The sequence below is a fragment of the Doryrhamphus excisus genome, linkage group LG4 (genome assembly GCF_037039965.1).
Source record: "Doryrhamphus excisus strain RoL-2023G ecotype Guam linkage group LG4, RoL_Dexc_Guam_v1.1, whole genome shotgun sequence".
Taxonomy (NCBI): Eukaryota; Metazoa; Chordata; class Actinopteri; order Syngnathiformes; family Syngnathidae; genus Doryrhamphus; species Doryrhamphus excisus.
In genome coordinates, this window is record NC_136360.1 from 10252350 (window position 1) to 10271606 (window position 19257).

At 43.1% G+C, this 19257-nt stretch overlaps 3 protein-coding genes and 1 long non-coding RNA gene across 5 annotated transcripts in view; 1 reads left to right on the top strand and 3 right to left on the bottom strand.

The window, feature by feature from the left end:
• The window catches only part of cracd (capping protein inhibiting regulator of actin dynamics), a 21829-nt gene extending 13622 nt beyond the window's left edge, over nt 1-8207 (bottom strand). Inside the window, exon 1 of one of the 2 annotated variants that reach the window (XM_058074230.2) lies at nt 8045-8207. The gene's annotated coding sequence lies outside the window, so the exon portion shown is untranslated. The remainder of the gene's footprint in view (nt 1-8044) is intronic. The other variant, XM_058074229.2, reaches the window with a different exon arrangement.
• Nucleotides 8208-10289: 2082 nt separating this feature from the next.
• On the top strand, nt 10290-13631 carry chst14 (carbohydrate (N-acetylgalactosamine 4-0) sulfotransferase 14). Its single transcript, XM_058074249.2, has 2 exons — nt 10290-10677; nt 12459-13631. The coding sequence occupies exons 1-2, from the start codon at nt 10387-10389 to the stop codon at nt 13284-13286; spliced, it is 1119 nt and encodes a 372-aa protein (XP_057930232.2). The 5' UTR covers nt 10290-10386; the 3' UTR covers nt 13287-13631.
• LOC144898360 (uncharacterized) lies at nt 13411-14341 on the bottom strand. Its single transcript, XR_013627282.1, has 2 exons — nt 14115-14341; nt 13411-13934 (listed from the first exon to the last, which is right to left on the bottom strand). It is a non-coding gene; the product is annotated as an uncharacterized LOC144898360 (long non-coding RNA).
• A 795-nt stretch (nt 14342-15136) lies between these two features.
• On the bottom strand, nt 15137-18198 carry LOC131130098 (uncharacterized). The gene is made up of 11 exons (XM_078789890.1): nt 18064-18198; nt 17912-17981; nt 17713-17841; nt 17438-17644; nt 17290-17355; nt 17151-17225; nt 16512-16669; nt 15917-16073; nt 15728-15841; nt 15413-15655; nt 15137-15348 (listed from the first exon to the last, which is right to left on the bottom strand). The coding sequence occupies exons 1-11, from the start codon at nt 18162-18164 to the stop codon at nt 15181-15183; spliced, it is 1488 nt and encodes a 495-aa protein (XP_078646016.1). The 5' UTR covers nt 18165-18198; the 3' UTR covers nt 15137-15180.
• Nucleotides 18199-19257: the final 1059 nt, after the last annotated feature.

Below are 19257 nucleotides of genomic sequence, written 5' to 3' on the forward strand. Positions count from 1 at the left end.
ATGTCTGGTTCCCCTGCAGCATGCTCCGTCTCTCTTGTCCAGGATTTCTCCTTTGATACAAAGCCCGTAATGCAGTGCCGAGGGCCTGCTCACTCACTCATGCATGAAACAAGACAAGACGTCTTTTTATCAACAGCATAGAAGAAATGTATGGTAATGGTGAAAACAGCCCCTCACGGCGACCACTCAGTGGTTTGAGCCCCGGAGCCTCCTGCTAGTTTCTCACGCCGGCCATCTGATCGGTGAATCACATGAAGGCTGAACTGGCTGCGGGCAGCTGGAGGCTTTCAAATGTAAAGGCTGCTCATTGATGCACAGTCAGCAAAAATGAGTCGTCATGTTATCTAGGCTCGGAAAGAGCCTCTCGTTCGATTCCCCTAACCATTGCGTCTCAATTGCATCCTTAATTGCTCCCCTGGCACTGTAAAGCTGCCCACTGCTGCAGTGTGTCGCTAATGCTGTGTGTTCACTGTAGAAATGGGTTGAATCTGTGTATATTAACTCCATAAACAACAACATAGGTAGCTGCAAGATGGATTACGTCACTTTCAAACCAGCTGCTGACTAAGCTAAGTGGCAGGTTGCTAACCAGATAACATGACACACACTTCAATCAGATCAATGCAAAACAATCACAACTCGTAAAGAAGGAAGCACACCACCAGAGAATCTCCACCATCATTACAAACCACACCAAGCACTTCTTAAAGGGACAGTGATCATAAATCATTCATGGATCCTGGACCTTGGTTTTGAACACTGTCTCTTTAAGACGTATTTGTCTTTGTTGTTGTTGTAGTTCTTTTGGTCCTTTTTACCTGGAATTTTGGATTCGGTTACCTCTAAATGCCTGCCATGCTCAGTCTCCGTGGCGCCTGTCGCCATGGTCACTGCACACCTTGGCTGTGGCGAGGAAAAGGGGAAGCATGTGAAGATGAGCGGGAATGTCTAAACACTGCCAAATGAAGCAGTAAGGGAATACAGGGGATATCATATTGTGAACTATGTCATATGACAACCATATGGACTCTTCCATAAAGATAGAGCTGTGATGTTCAACACCCTCGTCATTGCTTTTCATAAGCGCATAGGAAGCAACATATGAAGCCGTGCATTGCGTCTAGAACAGGAGTGGGCAAAGTGCGGCAAAGTACGAACCATTCTGTCATTTGGCCCGGCCCACCTGACATGGATAAAATGGTAACGGGAGCTCATTCTACTTTTCTTCTGATTGCGGAACTTTGTCTTCTCACAAGTAATCACTATTAGAACCCTTTGAGTACTTGCCGTTATATCAACAGGTCACTTGAAACTTATACTGTACCTAAATTTGACTTCAATTGAAATGACATAGATACTGTAGATCAAGCATGCGGCCAATGTTGGTCTGCATTTCTTCCCTTTCTGGGCATTTCACTTCTATTCTTCCATGGCTTTCCTTTTCTTTGACCCCCTGCCAATAGAAGAGTCTGCCTTATGGTAAGGAGACATAATGAAGGGCAAAAAGATAACGAAAAAAAAACAAAAGCAACATCCTTCCTCAGTGCAGCTACTGTATGTAGCGGCTATGTATTTTAACATTCATTTTGAGAAAGGTACAATGAAAAAATATGACTGGACAAACTTTTTTATTTAATCAAGTCACAAAATAAGGCAGGCGCCATTTGAAATGTTTGTCCCACATATTTATGCTAAAGAGTATTATTGTCAGCATTTTTTGGGACCAAATAAACTGCTAATAATTAAGATAAATAATAATGTATCAATAATATTGTAATATTTCCTTTAATATGTCATCTTTCATTCTGTAATGTTACAGAGCTGGCATTGGGACATGTATTTTAAATAGAGTTGTCCGCATTAATAGTTCCAGCTTGTAGTTGCACGATGCCAGCTCATTGTTTTTGTCTTATCTACTTGTCTTTGTCTTTTTTTTTATTGATTATCAGTATTATCATTTTAGCTTTTAGTTAGTTATAGTTATTACATGATGCGCTATTTTTCCACTTTTGCTGGGTTTTTGTTTATTTCATTTTTTAAACGAGTCATGTTCCACCGTTTATTCAATAATAATATGTAAGTAAATACGTGAGATTCATTCATTCATTCTCTTATCAGCACGAGAGTCGCGGGGTGGCTGGAGCCTATCCCAGCTGTCTTCGAGCGAGAGGAGGCGGGGTACACCCTGGACTGCTCGCCAGCCAATCACAGGGCACATATAGACAAACAACCATTCACACTCACATTCATACCTATGGACAATTTGGAATCGCCAATTAACCTAGCATAGATTAAAAATGTTAAAAATATCAGTAAACAGTGCTGTCCTGCCATAAATACACCAAAATGTCTTGGGTTTTTTTGCACATTTTTCTTCATAAACTGAAACCAAACAAGTGTTCATTTATTTTGCAAATGAGTTAGAAAATAACAACATTGATTTTTGCTTGCTACGTTAAGCTTAGGAGTGTGTCGTAACCACAAAATGTCCTAAGACGATAATCTGTAAACTGCGACTTTATGATTTTTAGATGGCCCAGCCTGTCTAACTTTTCAAAACCAAAAGTAGTCCCCAGAGCCCAAAGGTTTGCCCACCCCTATTCTAGAACATGGTGTCTTCCACCCAATTGCTTCCAGCCAGAAACAAATAAATGTCCCTCATGTGTCACCAAGAGAATACCACAGAACATGAGACACTTCTGAGTGAGTCTGGAAAAAACCCGCTGCCTCCAGTGGGATCAGGATTGTCTCCAGTGGGATCAGCCTGTTGTGGGCTTCCTTCCTGTGTCTCTCTCAGAAATGTCCCACCCCAGAGAGATTGTTTGTCCTGTCCAATTGCATTCTTGGCGGGACGTGTAGTCAACAGACGTGTGTTCTGTTGTTGATGACGGAGGACACATTTTGGGTGAGCGGCACTAGAGATGAGATGAAGGAAGCACGAGGAGCGGCCATGTGCTCGACACAAGCAGAGGACGTAAGGGGGGGGGCAGCTGCATCGCAAATCTGGCTCTGGCGTGTCACCATGCTGCAATACAGGCGCTTTCAAAACGACCCCCAGGCGGCTCAAACATGGCATCACCGTGCTGCGCCAGAGTGGGCGGAGCAGCTCCAGTGGTCCTATGGCATGGCAGAGTGTTGCAGCGGCATGGCCGAGTGCCATGACCACCAGCAAAGAATGGCGGCTTTGCTGACAGAGCAGACGGATGAGCGTGTCACAGTTTACCTATTTGGGCTGCACAGCTCGACAGCGCTGCGCACCACTGCAGTAAAACCTTAGGAAACATGGATGTGCTCTTTTTTTTTTTTGGCACAAAGCTCGCGTTACCCCCGAGGAAGGCCTCTGCTGCCTCAGCGATGGTGGCTTGGGAAGGAAACGGTGACAAAGTAGAGAACAAAGATAAAACAGAACGTTTGGTTTTGTTGGTATATCAACATCTCACATGGAAGATGATTGTGGCATGAAGGATGACATGAAGGGGGGGCGGTGAAAGTGAAACTGCCTGTACAGTAAAGGCAGGCTTTTCTATGCTGCTGCCATACACGCCGGCTTTGCAGGTCATATGACAGGCGTGACAGAGTCGGGATGCTGCGTCTTGGGTGTTATGCAATGTCAGGACAGGTGTGTTTTAACACCTGACGCTCCCGCCGTGTTGTGTTGAAGGCAATTGCCGCTTTCTGATCTATTTAACTTGATCATTTTTATTATTTTATCAATTTTGTCTTGTAATCCTTACAGTAGTAAACATCGTAGTAGGCACTTAAGGCCATTAAAATAGCCGAGTGGGCGTGGCTTCAGTAATTGTGCAAGCAAATGTGACATCACCGGAAAGGGAATGCAAGGTCCTATATTTGCTGGGTATATTATTTCAATGTTATAATGAACCACTAATTATTGATTTAAAAATCCATCATATAGTAAGACTGTAGTGCTGCTGCTGTGTAGCCTACTTAAGTGGTTGCTTAGAATAAAAAAAAACACTACTGGTTGCAACACTTTGTGCCAGTCTCTCTGTCTCTCTGAAGTTTTCAGCAGCCTCAGGTCTCCATAGCAACCCATTTACAGCAGCCAGAGGATGTGGATGCTTCACCGAATTAACTCACGCGTCTTGTCACGATCAGTCGAGCCCAAAATAGTTGGCTTGGCACGCATATGCGCAACCAATGCTCCATCCTCATGTTGAGCCTTTTGGCACCATCAATGCGTTCCCATTAGGTGCTGTTATGTGAAAAGTGTTGGCATATTTACGGAGAATTAGTAACAGGAATGTGTGGTGATGATGCATCAGCACCTTCTTGGCACGCTGGGAGAACCTAATCACTTCAAGATTGTTTACATGGTTTCTTTAACCCTTCGCTGGATGAGGAACAGTATCTGGTAGCTACATATTGTGGCAAGTGTAAAGTTGTAAACAACGCTGGCGTTGCAGGAGTAGGTTTTTCAGGTCAAATAATTAGCAACAAAAGTGACATTTTTTCTTCTTCTGATTGACTCTTGTCAGTCTGGATCAAAGCAATGGACCCCCGAAGACGCTAATATAGCCCTTTGTCATCATATCAGCTGAAAGTCATGCTTAAATAAAAGACCCAAGACCACACACTGCGTTCTTAAGGTGAACGCAGACCAGATGCTGCAAGGTGTTGGTGGTATTTGTGCATGTCCGCCAGAGGGGTCAAGGAGTGGACTGACAATAGATTTTTTTCGTCATGCAGCGTGCAGCCTATCACATGACATTATATTTTCCACTCTGTGGTTAAGTAGAGCGCTCAAGTGTGCACAGAACAGCCTCCAGACTGAACGTTCCCCTCTAAACACGTCTTGACCAAATTAACAAGTGATGGATTTGTAGGCAAAATAACGCACATAAAGAGACGACACATACTGGGGACGTTAATGTTCATTTTAGTGGAAAAAAGGCCTTCTTACCGTCTCGCAGTGGCTCTGTGTGCAAGGCTATCTGGCAGTGTGAGTGTGTGTTCCACCTGCCTGCTGTCACTGTGCATCTAGGGCATTACCTGGAGTCAGGTATCACATGCAGTGACGCTTAGCAGTGTGTGTGAAGCTGCACCGTACCGTGACCTCATCTCTTCATATTCTCATATTGTTGCTCTTTGAGCAGACACAAATGAAAAGTCATGTACAGTCAGCTGATCTTTTTTGTTTTTTTGGGCGGGGGGGTTAGGAGATGGTCGCCTTTCTCTGAAAGTGCTGCCGTGCTGAGGAGGCACAAAGTGACACTTTGTCCCCCAGCTGGAGAACCAGCGCGGGAGAACAGAGGGGCATTCATCGTTGCCATTGGCTGATGCCCACAAAGCCCATCATTGTGGCCTAACAGTAGGTAGTACTTGCACATGTGTGCTGATAGTCTTTTATGATGTGGTGCACCACACAACTCCTTAGCACAACTACTGGCCACACACACACACAAGAAGTTGCGGGCATCAGCGTTATAGGAAGATCTTTGTAGTTATCTTAGCACGTCAATATTTATACTCAACATTATTTTTTGTTAAATATAAAAACAAAACCGCCCTATCTCCCCATATAGTGACTATGTGCATTTCCCTACTCAACTGCAGAGAGTGTCAGGTGTTTAGAGAGGAAGCCTTCTGGATAAGAAATATTAAAATGTGGAGCCAAGGGAAACACAGCGAACTTCAGTGTTACAACACTGTTCTGCGTTTTGTGTACATGGACATTTATACCATGGATGGCCGATATTATCAGCCATCACTATTTATCGTCCCAATATTGGCATTAAAAGTGGTATCCGTCAAAATTGGTATCCGATTTTTCCCTACAATGCAAGCCAATATCGAGCTTTGAGCGCCAGCGTCATAAAATGGCTGCACATTGTAGTTATCATTGTGCTGCTCACAGGTCTGGGTGAAAGAGGTAACACTTTACTAAGCAAGTCGTATAAAGAAAGAGCTTAAAAAAACGTAATAGGTGGATAACAACAGACAAGACACTACCAACAAATAAATCAGAATAACCATCAACTATGTGAGCGATAAACATGTAATTTAGCATCTATTTACTACAGTATAGCAAAGCAGGCCGGGAAACAGGAAGTCCTGTTGTCAAAACCATATGCGTAACCCTGAGTGTACGTACGTCAACGTCGCTATCATTTTGGATGTAGCAAAGGCTGTGCTGTATCTGACTACACGCCGCATTAAGTGCTGAGTGTACCTATCGCCGCCATATTGGATGTGGCAAGGCAGTGACGTCAGTGTCATCAAGCGCCTTCCTACAAAGGAATCTATGTTAATGCTTGTTTATACATTCACACACGCACAAATATACTTGGGAAACAGTTATGTGCCGAAAACTATGTATTGGATCTTGTCAGATACAAAATACAAACTTTATTGATCCCACACAGTCCTAATTCACATTACATCAGCTACAGAGCACAAACTAGTGCTAACGTTACCCCATAACTTAAATATCTTCATAATTAAATATCTCCATAAATAACATAAATCAAATGTCTTCTTATAGAAAATATGCAATACATTATCTACTCAGATATGGATGGAGTAGCCAACAAAACAAGTCATTTTAGAGTATTGTTACACAAAAAGATATGTGATATTACACATTTCGATATTGGTATCGGTCGATATCGGAATAGTAAATTGAGTGTTGAACAATATCGCAATATTGGTTATCGGCAAAAAAGCCAATATCAGACATCCCTAATTTATACCTACACATTTTGAGAAATACACGACCCAAAATTATATAAAGTATGTAAGTGTGCAAGTTCAGACATGGCCCAACATTTTTGTTTGATGGCTTTAAAATGTTTAGAATTCCAATATATAATATATAATATATAATAAATACAATATCCAATCTTGGTTGCTTGAGGTGGCTGAAATCATTTCCACACATAAAGAAAGCCTCACTTTCATAAGACTTGCAGGCCTTATCTGCAAACACACAAACACACGTGGACAACAGCTATACTCCCACATTGATTTCATAAACCATAATACACTTTTTGAGATCCAAAAATACATATTTATCTAGGAAACACCATCATTGGGAATAATGCCATTATTCTCTAGGTCTAAAGACAACAATCCTGTCCATTCGGGAGATCAATATCATAAGGCAAATTGAGAGGACTGATTAGAAATAGCTGGACTATGGTGGTCTGACTGCATGACCTCTTTGGGGGCTTCTGTATGAGAATGTAACTAGCAGGACTACCAGCCTGCATGATGCAGATGCTGGTGCACTGCTGCAAGAAAACAAACACCTGCTACAGTATATAGGATTCATGTCACAACAATCGGTGCAGATATTACATAACTAGATCATAACACCGCAAGCTAAATACAGACTAGTTTGCCCATGATAGCGCCATAAATACAACACCAGTAACCTGCCCTGCGTTTCAAATGCAAATTCAAATGCCATCAAGAACCATGTGGCTTAAAGCTAATATGCCCCCCCATCCTCAACATCACCCAACAAGACGACAGTACTGTAATGCATGCAGACTTAAACTTTAAACAAGAAAAACAAAAATAATAAAACAAATGTTGTTTTCCCTATTCTGCAGGGTGGCGGCGGAGTAGTGGGGGGGGGGTACATCGGCCTCCATAACCCTCCTCCTCTTGGCATGCTATCTTCAAAATGATGCATTGTCTCTTATCTAGCTTGCAGGACAACACAGCGGCTGATCAATAGGCACCCTTAATGTCAGATTAGCGGATGTGAGCCCCGCGTGGAGGGCCTATTTCCAACGAGCAGGCACACAGAGAACAAAGAACGTGGCCCAGTGCGTTTCACTGTGTAATGTGGTGATTAAAACCCCGCGATGGGTTACGACCACACCCGTTTATATGGGCGTTTGCGCATTTGGGGCATCCAGGCAAATTTACACGCTGCTCTGCGCACCCGGATGGCTTGGCTGCGTGAATGGGGAGGATGGAGGTGATGACCAGTGCGCGTCAGTGGGGGATGAGATGCGGTGACAAGGTCATCGTGGGCGGACAAATAGCGGGGTGAGAAAATGAAAAGACTCACGGTGATGAGGTGGTTCCTTCCTTCTGGTGTCCACCGAGGTGGTCTCTTCGTCGCTATTGTGCCTCCGATGATGAGGATGATGATGATGAGGATGGTGCGCGTGCCAGACAGAAAGAAGAAGCACGCACAGCTGCACGCGCCTGAAGGAGCGAGGGAGGGCGTGGCGGCACGAGGGAGACGGAAAAGAGAAGTGGGGAGGAGGGGTGTCACTACTAGAGCTTTGTCATTTCATGACACAAAAATACGTAAGCACTGCCGAATGCTAATGCTAATTTACATAAATTGAGACGTACGCAATAAGACTAATTCTCCTAAATACATGACAATTGCACATTAGGTAACATTATTCGAATTAGCATGTAAGTGCATGCTTTTCTCAGCTTTAGACCACACCATAAGTCTAATGTACAAGGTGGACTCTGCAAATGTTTTGATCAAGCCTATTGTTGGTCTAAGGCAGAGGTTCTGAATTATTTTCTGTCATGCACCCCCCAGGGGACAGAAATGTTTTCACACCTGAAATACATGGGGAATTGACATCTAGTTATTTATCTGTACTGGATAGACTCAACTTGAAACTGAAGGCAGGAAAATGGAACAAAATGAAGATGCACACAAGGTATACAAGAGTCAAATTACATGTGTAGGATATATTTGTACATGTTGGCAGGTCTGCATTATTGTACGTACTCCCTGCCTGCCACACAGCCCAACAGGTCCCCATTCTCCCCAGTTAAATCTTGACCCACTAGTTGAAGTTGAAGAGTGTACTTTTGCAGTGATTTGGTTAAAATATTGTGCCCTGTGATTGGCTGGCGACCAGTCCAGGGTGTACCCCGCCTCACGCCCGAAAACAGCTGGGATAGGCTCCAGCACCCCGCGACCCTCGTGAGGAAAAGCGGTAGAAAATGAATGAATGAATGGTTCAAGTATATTTGTGGGATCAAGTCAGGGCAGAGTCAAGTCTAAGTCTTTGAGCTAAGGTCTAAACCCAAGTTGCGAGTCTCTTCCTTTCAGTTTGTTTCTGAGTGAAGGGCTCATGTAAATCTTGACTCGTTGTATGGAGTCAGAGAGACTTAAGTGAAATAGATCCAGGCCCAGTTACTGCTACTGGGTATGGGTCTCAATTTTTAAGTTTGTGTTCTTGCTAGAGTCTGATTCCAGTCATAGTCATCATTGAACTTGACTCTAAGCCAGGGGTGGGCAAACTACGGCTTGGGGGCCACATCTGGGCTGCCAAGGGTTTGGATCTGGACCATATTTAAACTTTTAACATACAAGCTGGCAACATCACTTGCAAGTCGTTAGAGTCAGTCAATCTGAGACAACCTTTTGATGATCCAGACAAGGACCTCACCCATGGTGCCAAACAAACACGTCAACAAATATGTGACACAACTTAGCCTGCCCACAGCTGTCTGGGAAATAAAGGAGGGACGTTCGCCCGTTAATAGTCAATGTTTTATCATTCATAGTACATATTCCAGGTGTTTTATTCAGTAATATATACAATAACATGAATGTAAATGTCCAACTCCTATCTGGCCCACAGGTTGAGTGATAAAAATGAAATAGTCTGTTGTGTTTTTACAAAAACAAGGCTTTTACCCTACAGTGACACTGTAATGTTGTTGGTTTGTGCATGGTCACAAAAACACAATATGGAAATAAAGTACAACAAAACAGCAGCAAATGTGTGATGTGCTGCTGCAAGCAGTGTTCAACGATTAAAAGATTACCAATGGAATCTGCCACAAACCACGCTAATAGGCTTTGTTTCAACTCATAATGAAAAGTGAATACACAGGCGGCTGAAACCTTGAGGTACACAATAAAATGCTCATGTACGAAGAATATGTCAAGATAAATAATTTTAAAAAACTAAAACTAAAATAGAATTGAATATGCAATTTCTTTCACGATTAAACAAAATCAACGTGTTATACGCTGAGCGTTCAAACGTTTTTATTTTGAAATTATAAAGAGTATTTTCCTTTTTTAAGTATGAATTGTGTGTTGGAATCACTGTGAAATGGCACACTACATGGATGTACGTGTCAATGTGCTTTACTCTCAATCGTAGATCTCCATAAGCGGTATTTAAGTAGTTAAGTTTTTTTATTGAATGAAAACTCGAGTTATGTGCTTCAGCGGGGTTTTATTTTGAAATTAAGGCCGGAAGTGCGTGGTCTACAGTTGTATTTAGGGGAACTGAGGACTAAAAAGTTAACCATGGGTACGTGGTAGATATAGTCATAACTTGTTTCTGGACCCCGCAGAGTTTTAACAGCTGGAAAAAGACGGATTAGAAGCGGCAAAAGAAACCAAGCCGGAATTCCACGATGGCTCCTCGTGGACAGGAGTCGGTGAAAAGAAGCGGTGGAGTTCGGGGCGGTTCGGTTCTAAACTTTCGAACGACGGCGACCCCGAGCTCGGTTCGCCGCAGCTCTGCTGTGCTGCCGTCTGTGCTGACGTTTCTGGTGATCGTAGCATCCGGAGGCCTGCTGGTCATGATTGAGAAAGGAATGCTCAACGGCGTGGAGACACCTCCACCCCGGGGGAGCGGCAAGAGGGTTAATTTCATCCGGCAGAAGGGGCAACACGCCCGGGCTGCTGTGGACGGGGAGTCCCAGGTACCGTAGGCATGACTAAACTGGGTTATAAGGTTGTCCTGTATTTAACATGGGCACGTCTAACTATGCAATTTTTTTGCTAACTCCCACAAACATAGAACGCTACTTCTATTGCAAACTGACCCTGACTAATCCATCCAACCATCTTCTATGCCGCTTATCCTCACTCGGATTCAGGGGGTATGCTGGAACCTATCCCAGCTGACTTCGGGCGAAAAGCCCTGGACTGGTCGCAGGCACGTTACGGTTATGCTCATCTATTAAACATTCTTAAGCTTTGATCCACAAATCAAAAGTGCATTTGGAAGCAAAGTCTAATCAAAGCTATTAATGGTCAAGATGATGAGCAAGTCAACTGTCGATTACTACATACAGTAAGTTTCACTAACCACCTGTTAATTACTGTGTAAGGCATCCATCCGTCCTTTTTCTATGCCACTTATCCTCACTTGGGTGGAGGGGGTATGCTGGAGTCTATCCCAGCTGTTTTTGAGCGAGAGGCAGTGTACACCCTGGACTGGTTGCCAGCCAATCACAGGGCACGTATAGACTAACAACCATTCACACTCACATTCATACAACATTCATGGACAATTTGGAGTCGCCAATTCACCTAACATGTTTTTGGAATGTGGGAGGAAACAGGAGTACCATTAGAAAACCCCACACAGAGATGGCCAAGCGGAGATTCAAACCCAGGTCTTCCGATCTTCTGACTGTGTGGCCAACATGCTAACCACTCGATGACCGTGCAGCACCGTATAAGACAGTGCTTCTTCTTCTTCTTCTTAATTTATTTCAGACATGAATACTATGTTACATTATTCTTTCTCACATATGCACTTACAATATCTATTTATATATATATATATATATATATACATACACAAATATATACATACATATACATACACAAATATCTACATACATACATATATACATATATACACATACACATACATGCATACACACAACACCTCATTACTACACATGTCTGAAAAGGAGCAGGAAGAAGCAAAGCTTATTAAATCCTACCCCTTCTCCACGCCATAGCAGTTACCAATTCAATAAGTTTTTTTTTTTTTGTTTGCTTTTTTTTTCCACACTTATAATCACAGAATCTTACATAAGACAAAACAACAAAAGAAGAGTGGGAACATCGGACACCCCAGCAAAACCCCAGAACATTGCTGAAGCACACCACCAACCCCGCCAGTCAACCCACCTGGCCCCGACCCCCCTAGCCCCTGAGTGCACCCACCGAGTGCCCAGCACCCCAGCAGTCCCCGCACACCCCGCTGCCCTCCAATAAGACGCCATTTTGCTTCTCAAATAGTGGGGCGGGTCCTCTGGGGGGACATAGTGAACTGTCAGGGGTTAGGGGCAGGGAGTACTTTCAGTTACTGCAGACCTACCAACATGTACCAATTTGTCTTACTCAGGATGCAATTTGACTCAGCTATGCTTGTATTCTTGCATATGCTTACATTTTCTGGGTTTCAGTTTCAAGTTCAGTCTGTACAGTAAAGGAAGTGGATATCAGTTTCTCAATAGTATTTCAAATCAGGGGAGCATGACAGAAAATAATTGAGAACCACAGGTATAAAGTAATATACATTTAAAAAAATCTCTGCGCAGAAAATGTGCCAACTTTACAACAAAGTATTCAGTAAGTGAACGACTTGCACGTCCTATTATCTTCATGTTTACGTAGACACAAGGCAAAGCTCCTCACCTGAAATGTGTCCATAATTTGCCGTTTCCTTTGCCATTCCATTCAGATCCTCCAGGAGATCAGGAACCGCACCATCAGGACCATGTGCAACCACAAGAACATGCCCCACAATGTGTGGTCCTTGCCACCCCTGCAAAGGAAGACCGTGCTGCAGCACGTGCTGGTGAACGACGAGTACCGCTTCCTCTACTGCTACGTCCCCAAGGTGGCCTGTTCCAACTGGAAAAAAGTCCTCAAGGTCCTCAGCGGGGCGCTGGAGAGCGTGGACGCCAGTGTGAAGATGGACCACAAGAGTGACCTGCTCTTTTTGTCCTCCATGAAACCAGAGGAGATCCGCTACCGCCTTAAGCACTACTTCAAGTTCATGTTTGTGCGTGAGCCCATGGAACGCCTGCTGTCCGCCTACAGGAACAAGTTCGGAGAGATCGAGTCCTACCAGAAAAAGTACGGCGTTGAGATCATCAAACGCTACAGGAAGGGCCGAAATAATAACTCGCTGATAACCGGAGACGACGTCACCTTTGCAGAGTTTGTCCGTTACTTGCTGGATGAGGATGTGGAACGCATGAACGAGCACTGGATGCCCATGTACAACCTGTGCCAGCCTTGCGTCCTCCCCTACGACTTCATCGGCTCCTACGAACACCTGGAAAGTGATGCAGAGTTTGTGCTCCAACGAATCGGGGCTCCCTCGCACGTGCGCTTTCCAGAGAGGCAGTCATGGTACAAGCCCGTCACCTCAGAGACACTTCACTATTACCTGTGCAGCCTGCCACAGAAGCTGCTGAGAGAACTCCTTCCAAAGTACATCCTAGACTTTTCCCTCTTCACTTATCCCCTCCCTAACACAACCACTGAGCATTGCCGGCATTAAAAAAAAAGGCAGAGACTAATTTGTATTATATTTTTCTACTCCACGAGGACTTAACTGGAGATGTCCTGCAACTGTGGACTGGTTTAACAGGGATAGAAGATGCTTGTGAATTATTTAAACTCCCCTCAGCCATTTTTCTATAAACTATCAAATAAAAGAGACTTTTTTTAATACACCCGATGCAGCCTTGCTTCGCTGGTTACCATGCCAAAAAGCCTGGATCTTTAGCGCCAGGGTCGGTGTACAGATGATTCAGTTCATGTTCCAATTGAGTGTATGATTTGCCATCTTTGCCACATCATTGGAAACATTTGAGTAGAGGTGGGGTGGGGTGTGGTGGGGGGCTTAAAAACAAATAAAGCAATGGGGAATTGTTTTTAAACAGGAGTGAGGCTTAGTTCCTTGCTCAATGCCACTTTGTGCTCCGAGCTTGTCCCAAATTCCACAGTGTCCAAATCCATGGCTTAATAGACAGAGCTACTGCCACCCTTATCAGCAAACCTAATATAATCATTTAGTAGGCTACCGAAAGGACGTGTAGACAGTTACTTGTCTTAAGATTCAGCATGAGCTCCATGCTCCTCAACATGATGGAGGACCTCTGATGCAGATGCCTTTATTTGAGATCAGTCCTCGAAGGTCACATGTCTGGCAAAAAAATGACAAAATATTTTAGGTTTGGGGTGATTTGAGAACTAAAGAAATCCCTTAGATGAGAGTCATGTCCTGGTATGTCTTTTGTGAACCGTCCCAGGTTAACTTTAAACAATCCTATCACCATCTCACCTCACATCAGAATACGCTCAAGACATTAGTCATGTGACTCACTGTTCGGGGCGTACTGCTGTAGCTCTTGTGTCCGGGCTGTTAATCTTTGTCTGAGGCTGACCGACACGACCCTGAAGCTGGGACCCATGCCTCCTGTGGCCGCAGTCACCACTGATAAGATGCAAAACATTATTTTATTTTGAAATGAGCCTTACTGTACGTTAACATTCATGATTTCATCACATTGCAGGGTGGCTTGGGCGTGGTGTGGGCTGTTAATTGGATGTGGGCTGTTAATTTGATGTAGACTGAGCAGGAAAAAAAGATTAAGAGTATCATTGAAAATGCATTTGAATTCAGGAGTTTCATTCAGACAAAGACACCAATCAAAGGTTCTGGACGGTTTTGCTGTTCATGTGCTGATGAGAGTGTATACCAGCAACAACATTAACAACATTCAACTTTTGCACAATTTTACAAAAGTGATGGCACACTTGATTTTGGTGTTTTTATTAGCTTTAAGCTATATTCATCAAAATTATTTAGAAATAAAAATATACACTCTTGAAATATTTTACTCTAAGTGCTTAGGGAATTTAGAATATTATAGTTTGACTTTTTGAATTGAACTACTGAAATAAATTCACTTCTGAAATATGCTGCAATTTATTGAGATATACAACTTAATTTTTGGCAGTTTTTAATAATGATTTGGAATTCATGAGAAAGTGGAAAGGAAAACACTATTCTCTTTGACCACCATCATCTTTTATTTTCTATCAAAGGGCCTGTGTGTAACGTGCGCCATATTATTATTTTTTTAAAACAACAAATGTAAGAACCACACCATAAGTTATCAATAGTTGTTTAAAAGATTTTTTACAATTATAAATTCCATTGCATTAGAATTTGGCAATTTGCTGGGATAGTCTCCAGCACGCCGGCGACCCTCGTGAGGATAAGCGGTGTATAAAATGGATGAATGGACTTGACTTGCAGCTACTGCCGCTGTGTGGAGAAAAACTACATCAAGAGATTGTTTACAGTCACAGCTGTTATCAGTATTTTTTTTTACTATAGAAGAAGGATGTTAATTGGAGCATTTACTACAAAACCAGCAACGTACTTACGTCATATTGTCAGCCGGAATGAGCCCGTCTCGTAGGAATCTTATCTTTGACTCCCTCTTGTTGGCATTTTGAAGCGTGGTGGAGGGCAACGTCAACTTTTGTGTTTCCAGTTGCTTTTTTAACTGCTGTACCTCTGAATGGGCATCTTCCAGTTGGTCCTTGGCCTGAAGAAAACATAACAAAGATGAATGATGGCTGTACAAAAAGCCAAGTGACAACAGGGCTTACCAGCTGAAGCTCCATGCTCTTGAACGTGAAGTGACAAGCAGCGAGTTCGCCGTCTGAGTTCAGTTTGGCGTTAAGCTTCCTGGCAGAAGCCAGTTCAGAGAGAAGAGCGGCCGGCTTAGTTTTGTGCAACTCTAAGTAGATGGCACTTTTGAGGTCCTCGGCCTGCTGCAGCCTCTGATCTCGTTCTTGTATGTCAGAGTGGGCCTTTTGTAAACGCTCCAGCAGGTTGAGATTCTCCTGCTCCTGTGGGTCAACACATCAAATTGACACTCAGGCACGGTGGATTTATCTCATGTGTGCTGCCTTTTGTCTTGCCTTTGTCTTCAACTGGCTCGCAATCCTAGACACTGTAGTGATATAAGAGCTTACTTGGAGTTTGAGCTCATTACGCTCATGTAATACATCCTCCATCTCAACTTGTTGTCCAAACTAGACAAAACAAAGCTTATGTTACGACAAAAATAGATGTAAGAAAAAATGATGATTTTTATCTATTGTTATTACTTGCTTCTGTCTGGTCAGGTCATCTTCCAACATAGTGTCCTTTGTGACAATGCATTCTTTGTTTTGTGTGAGTCCTGTCACCTCCTCAGCGTTATCCAGTTGTTTTGACAGGCTGGCCAGCTTCAACTCATGGTTGTTTGGAGCCCCCTGCTGCTCACTGCAACACAACAAAACACATCACATTGCACCACACCACTGGGAGCCACTGAGATTTGTTCATATTTGGAGTATATGAAATAATTGAAATAATGGAAATACTCTGTTACAGGGTCAAACTCTAGCCATCATAAAACTTTCGTTAACTGTGCAGACATTATTTTAACACACAGGCAAGTTACTGGAGCGTTCCCATTTCTTGGAAATTTGCTTACATGCAGAGTTAATTCTTTAATGCCGATGTCATACACTCGGCCATACTTGACCACAGTTTCAATTCTATAGTCAGACTTAAGAGGCAAGCCGCCCAAACACATTGGTTAAATTTATAATTGCATACAACATTTACAATTTCTATAGACTCACATGTAATGTTAGCAAATTCATGAAGATTCCTGCTTCCATTCAGTCTTGTTTTTTTTATTTTAATAAAACAAACCTAAAAGTGTGCGCTGTAACCCTTTGCTGTGCCACTGTTGCCTCCACTGCATTCTGAAGATGTGAAGCAGAGTGAATATCCATTTGCGTCTCCGCATCCCGTTTGCTGTCTTTCAGCATAGAAAGCTGTGAACGCAGGTCTAGCCTCTCCTTCTCCAGCTTCAACACCGAACATGCAAAGACAGTGGAACCGTAAGCATTGTGCAATAGACATGTAGACTGTAGACATGTGGCTGCTTCCAAACGGAGCTGAAAATGCCAATCAAAAGTGTTCCATCCATCCATTTTCTGTACCGCTTATCCTCACAAGGGTTGAAGGCATGCTGGAGCCTATCCCAGCTGTCTTCAGGCAAGAGGCGGGGTACACCCTGGACTGGTCGCCAGCCAATCACAGGGCACATATAGACAAACAACCATTCACACTCACATTCATAACGATGGACAATTTGGAGTCAATTAACCGAGCATGTTTTTTGGAATGTGTGAGGACCAGACAAACCAGAGTACCCAGACAAAAACCCGCGCACTCAAAAATAAAATGTTCATAATAGCAAGTGAGAGGCCAACAATAACACGGTGACCAACAAAACAAACTCTAGGTCAAAACTGGCAAGATTGTCAAAACATTCATCAGACTTACACTCTGAACAGCCTTTTCCAGGTCTACAATGCGATCCAATCCGATGAAACCACTTGGGCTCATCTCTGGAGTTTCCTGAGGTTCCAAAAACACAAGAGTATCAACATTTTGTATACAATTCATGGATATTATAACCTACAGCTCTTAATCTTATCAGGTTGTCTTCCAAGTCTTTAATAACCTCCTGCTGATCAAGAATGACTTCCTATGGAGAGGGGAACAAAAACTATTTTAGCTTGTAGTCAACTCCATTTTCATTCTGTTTTCGCATGCGCCCATATTCTCACTTTGGAAGTGTACAACTTCCTGTAAGCGATACTCAATCCTCGCTTCTTGTCCATCTGGGTCTGCTTCACCATGTTGGTCTTGTGCGCCACTTCTCGGCACAGTTCAAAGTTCTTTAAGGAGAGGTCGGCCATTTCATCTGAGAACTTCTGTTGCAGTTCCGACAGCTTCTGCTCTAACATCTTGTTGCTCTCTTGAAGGTACTCAATCTGTGTTACATCAGAGGACATTCAGCACACACCCAAAGAAGATGTTCTGCACTGAGTGAAATGCTGACCTGAAGGTTAAGATATGCGATCACTTTTTTATTGGTGTTGTTCTGTGCTTCTAAGGAGACAACATCACGGCTTCGCTCTGCATGAAGTGCATGATTCAGACCTTCTATCTCTTTGTCCCTCTCGGCCACCTAAAAGAAATATGTACAACTCAATGACAACATCTCCTGCAAATAGATCAATCATGTGCTGTTGACTTACTTGGGTGATTAAGAGTTTTATACATCCATGGGCCTTTTCTAGGTCACATTTGATGTTGGTGACTTGTTGACTTGTTGACAAACAAAAAGCAATCAATTCATGCATATACAATGAAAATATTGAAGCATTTTAAGCACATCAATACAACAAACCTTCCATCTGCTACATACAGCCCTTCAGGCCGGGATGCGGGATGAGCAGATTTAGGTGGTGGAGGATGAAGAGGAGTAGGTTTGGCTTCATTGGCCTGCATTCTCTGACATCTGAAAGGAACTCTGGGTATTTCTCCCTCTGAAAGAAAACAAGTCTTTTTATTTGACTTCACCTTACACTTCACTCGTATTTCTCATATAATGTAATATTACTGTATAAACACATGTGTATACTGTATGTCCAAATACAAAACATGTTTTTTTTTTATGAACGACAGCCGAGTGATTAGTGCGCAGGCCTCACAGCTAGGAGACCAGAGGTCAATTCCACCATTGACCTTCATTGGTTTCCTCCCACATTCCAAAAACATGCTAGCGACTCCAAATTGTCCATAGGTATGAATGTGAGTGTGAATGGTTGTTTGTCTATATGTGCCCTGTGATTGGCTGGCGACCAGTCCTGGGTGTACCCCGCCTCTCGCCCAAAGAACGCTGGGATAGGCTCCAGCACCCCTCGCGACCCTTATGAGGATAAGTGGTAGAAAATGAAAGAAAGAATGTTTGCAATGATTTTCGTCCTTACCTCGGGTGACATGGTTCTTCTCTCTCCTTCACAAGGTGGAGCTCATTGCTCTCCTTGACTAGCTGAGCACCATGCATCTGTGCTGTTTGGTTGCTCACAGCTTTCTTGTTTCTCAGCTTTCTTCTCTGTTGACAGTTTTGCATTGCACAGGCTCTGGTGTGGAGGAAATGATTACTGAAATGAAGTGATTAGCACAGCAGATGCACTGCATGCTGGCTTGTTAACGATCATGTTTCACCTCAGATGGTTTCTCGACTATCGGCAAGGATTAAATTCCAAGAACATGTCGGGACTTTTCCTTCAAGTTTCCCATTCCCCGTCTAAAATGCTCCATTACGTAAATACGCGGCACACGAAACGTTAGTTTTCAACGCTAAAGCATAATGGTTACCCCAACCAATTTGTCTTTAATGGCCAGCCTTGTGTGACGTCATCGGCTCGCTTACATGACCGACAGGCTGTAACGTATGGTTTGCAGGTGTTATAAATATACGTATATTATATACGTATATTATATATAAATACAGTGATGCTATTTCCGCTGTTTCTAACTTTGTGAAGGAGTATGTTGGTTTTCCACCGCGAGGTTTCATTACAAATAAATCATTAAA

Coding starts and splice junctions, on each gene's coding strand:
- LOC131130098 (XM_078789890.1), bottom strand. CDS start 18,164: ATGCAGGCCAATGAAGCCAAACCTACTCCTCTTCATCCTCCACCACCT. Junction 16,074..16,511: donor GTTACAGCGCACACTTTTAG/GTTTGTTTTATT, acceptor GTTGTGTTGCAG/TGAGCAGCAGGGGGCTCCAA. Junction 15,656..15,727: donor CGAGCCAGTTGAAGACAAAG/GCAAGACAAAAG, acceptor GTTGACCCACAG/GAGCAGGAGAATCTCAACCT.
- chst14 (XM_058074249.2), top strand. CDS start 10,387: ATGGCTCCTCGTGGACAGGAGTCGGTGAAAAGAAGCGGTGGAGTTCGG. Junction 10,678..12,458: donor CTGTGGACGGGGAGTCCCAG/GTACCGTAGGCA, acceptor CATTCCATTCAG/ATCCTCCAGGAGATCAGGAA.